The following is a 2144-nucleotide window of genomic DNA, read 5'->3' on the forward strand; positions in this document are numbered from 1 at the left end:
TGAGACCAACACGTCTAACAGGCATCAGAATAACCTCATCACTAATGGAAGGTTCTGATGATAGAGACGAACACGTCTAACAGGCATCAGAATAACCTCATCTCTAATGGAAGGTTCTGATGATTGAGACGAACACGTCTAACAGACATCAGAATAACCTCATCTCTAATGGAAGGTTCTGATGATAGAGACGAACACGTCTAACAGACATCAGAATAACCTCATCTCTAATGGAAGGTTCTGATGATTGAGACGAACACGTCTAACAGGCATCAGAATAACCTCATCTCTAATGGAAGGTTCTGATGATTGAGACGAACACGTCTAACAGACATCAGAATAACCTCATCTCTAATGGAAGGTTCTGATGATTGAGACGAACACGTCTAACAGACATCAGAATAACCTCATCTCTAATGGAAGGTTCTGATGATAGAGACGAACACGTCTAACAGACATCAGAATAACCTCATCTCTAATGGAAGGTTCTGATGATAGAGACGAACACGTCTAACAGACATCAGAATAACCTCATCTCTAATGGAAGGTTCTGATGATTGGTGTTGCTTTGTGCACTGATTGATATTCTAGCGAGTTCTTGATCCACTGGTCCTTTAAGAGATCACCCACTCTGACTCAGAAGAGAATATCTCTCTCTTCTGAGAAATGATCTGCAGGGAGCTTTACAATCAGAGTTATTGTTCCACTTTACAATCAATGGGAAATTCATGTTTGACCAGAACTGAGATCATGTATAGTCCTGATGAACTCTTCCTCTTCCTCTTCCTCCTCTTCCTCTTCCTCCTCTTCCTCCTCCTCCTCTTCCTCCTCCTCAGTGAGTCAGCGTGTCGGTTCTACAGCCATCAGATGAAGGGGAGGCACCTGGCGATGAGGAAGATGAGTGAGATCCAGAGGAGCATTGAGGGCTGGGAAGGGAAGGACATCGGTCAGAGCTGCAGTGAGTTCATCATGGAGGGCACGCTGACCCGCGTGGGCGCCAAGCACGAGCGCCACGTCTTCCTGTTCGACGGCCTGATGGTCTGCTGCAAGTCCAACCATGGCTCGCCGGCCGAGTACCGGCTGAAGGAGAAGTTCTTCATGCGCAAAGTCCAGATCCACGACAAGGAGGACAAGGAGGGCGAGTACCGGCACGCCTTCGAGATCCTCCTGAAGGACGGCAACAGCGTGGTGTTCTCCGCCAAGTCCGCGGAGGAGAAGAGCGGCTGGATGGCCGCGCTGATCTCCCTGCAGTACCGCAGCACTCTGGAGCGCCTGCTGGACTCTGCACTGCTGCAGCAGGACGAGGCGCTGCTGCCGCCCGGGCCCGACCGGTACCGCTTCGCCTGGCCCGACTCCCAGCAGAACGTCCTGTTCGAGGAGAACACGCAGAACCAGGCCGGCATCCCCGTGGTGAAGGCCGGCACGGTGCTGAAGCTCATCGAGAGGCTGACCTTCCACATGTACGCCGGTACGAGATATAGATATATATAACTTTAATAAGCTCATGGAGAGGCTGACCTCCCACATGTAGGCCGCTGCGGAGCCTCAATGAGTCTTTGTGAACTGAGAGCTTCATGTAAACCCTAACTCTGATCTCTTTCAGTCTCGCTGTTAGAGCTGTGAACGCAGCGTCTTCTCCTTCTGTTGGTGATCATAATCATACATTTTATTTATAAAGCCGCCTTTCACGGTCTAGTGAGGGTGGGCTGGTGCCAATGAGGAGAACCTCGGTTTGATCACTGTTAGTTTGAGGAAGTTGTTGGAGAACCTGGATCTGATTTCCTGTAAGCAGTCAGAGAGAGAGAGAGGGTGGAGGACAGATGGAGCTTGGTGTCCTCCACGTAGAGATGAGTCAGAGAGAGAGAGGGTGGAGGACAGATGGAGCTGGGTGTCCTCCACGTAGAGATGAGTCAGAGAGAGAGAGGGTGGAGGACAGATGGAGCTGGGTGTCCTCCACGTAGAGATGAGTCAGAGAGAGAGAGGGTGGAGGACAGATGGAGCTGGGTGTCCTCCACGTAGAGATGAGTCAGAGAGAGAGAGGGTGGAGGACAGATGGAGCTGGGTGTCCTCCATGTAGAGAGAGGGTGGAGGACAGATGGAGCTGGGTGTCCTCCACGTAGAGATGAGTCAGAGAGAGAGAGAGG

At 51.0% G+C, this 2144-nt stretch overlaps 1 protein-coding gene across 1 annotated transcript; it reads left to right on the top strand.

The window, feature by feature from the left end:
• Positions 1–11: 11 nt before the first annotated feature.
• Positions 12–1623, top strand: LOC104950415 (son of sevenless homolog 1-like). Its single transcript, XM_010776933.1, has 3 exons — positions 12–485; positions 548–1468; positions 1604–1623. Exons 2-3 carry the CDS (start codon positions 667–669, stop codon positions 1621–1623), a joined length of 822 nt encoding a protein of 273 aa, XP_010775235.1. The 5' UTR covers positions 12–485; positions 548–666.
• Positions 1624–2144: the final 521 nt, after the last annotated feature.

This window comes from Notothenia coriiceps, unplaced genomic scaffold (genome assembly GCF_000735185.1).
Source record: "Notothenia coriiceps isolate Sejong01 unplaced genomic scaffold, NC01 NC01_scaffold00017504, whole genome shotgun sequence".
In the NCBI taxonomy this organism is placed as follows: domain Eukaryota; kingdom Metazoa; phylum Chordata; class Actinopteri; order Perciformes; family Nototheniidae; genus Notothenia; species Notothenia coriiceps.

Bases quoted from the DNA above. Each gene is read 5' to 3' on its own strand.
- LOC104950415 (XM_010776933.1), top strand. From the start codon at position 667: ATGATCTGCAGGGAGCTTTACAATCAGAGTTATTGTTCCACTTTACAA. The intron at 1,469-1,603 runs GTACGAGATATA...GATCTCTTTCAG, and splicing joins GACCTTCCACATGTACGCCG to TCTCGCTGTTAGAGCTGTGA.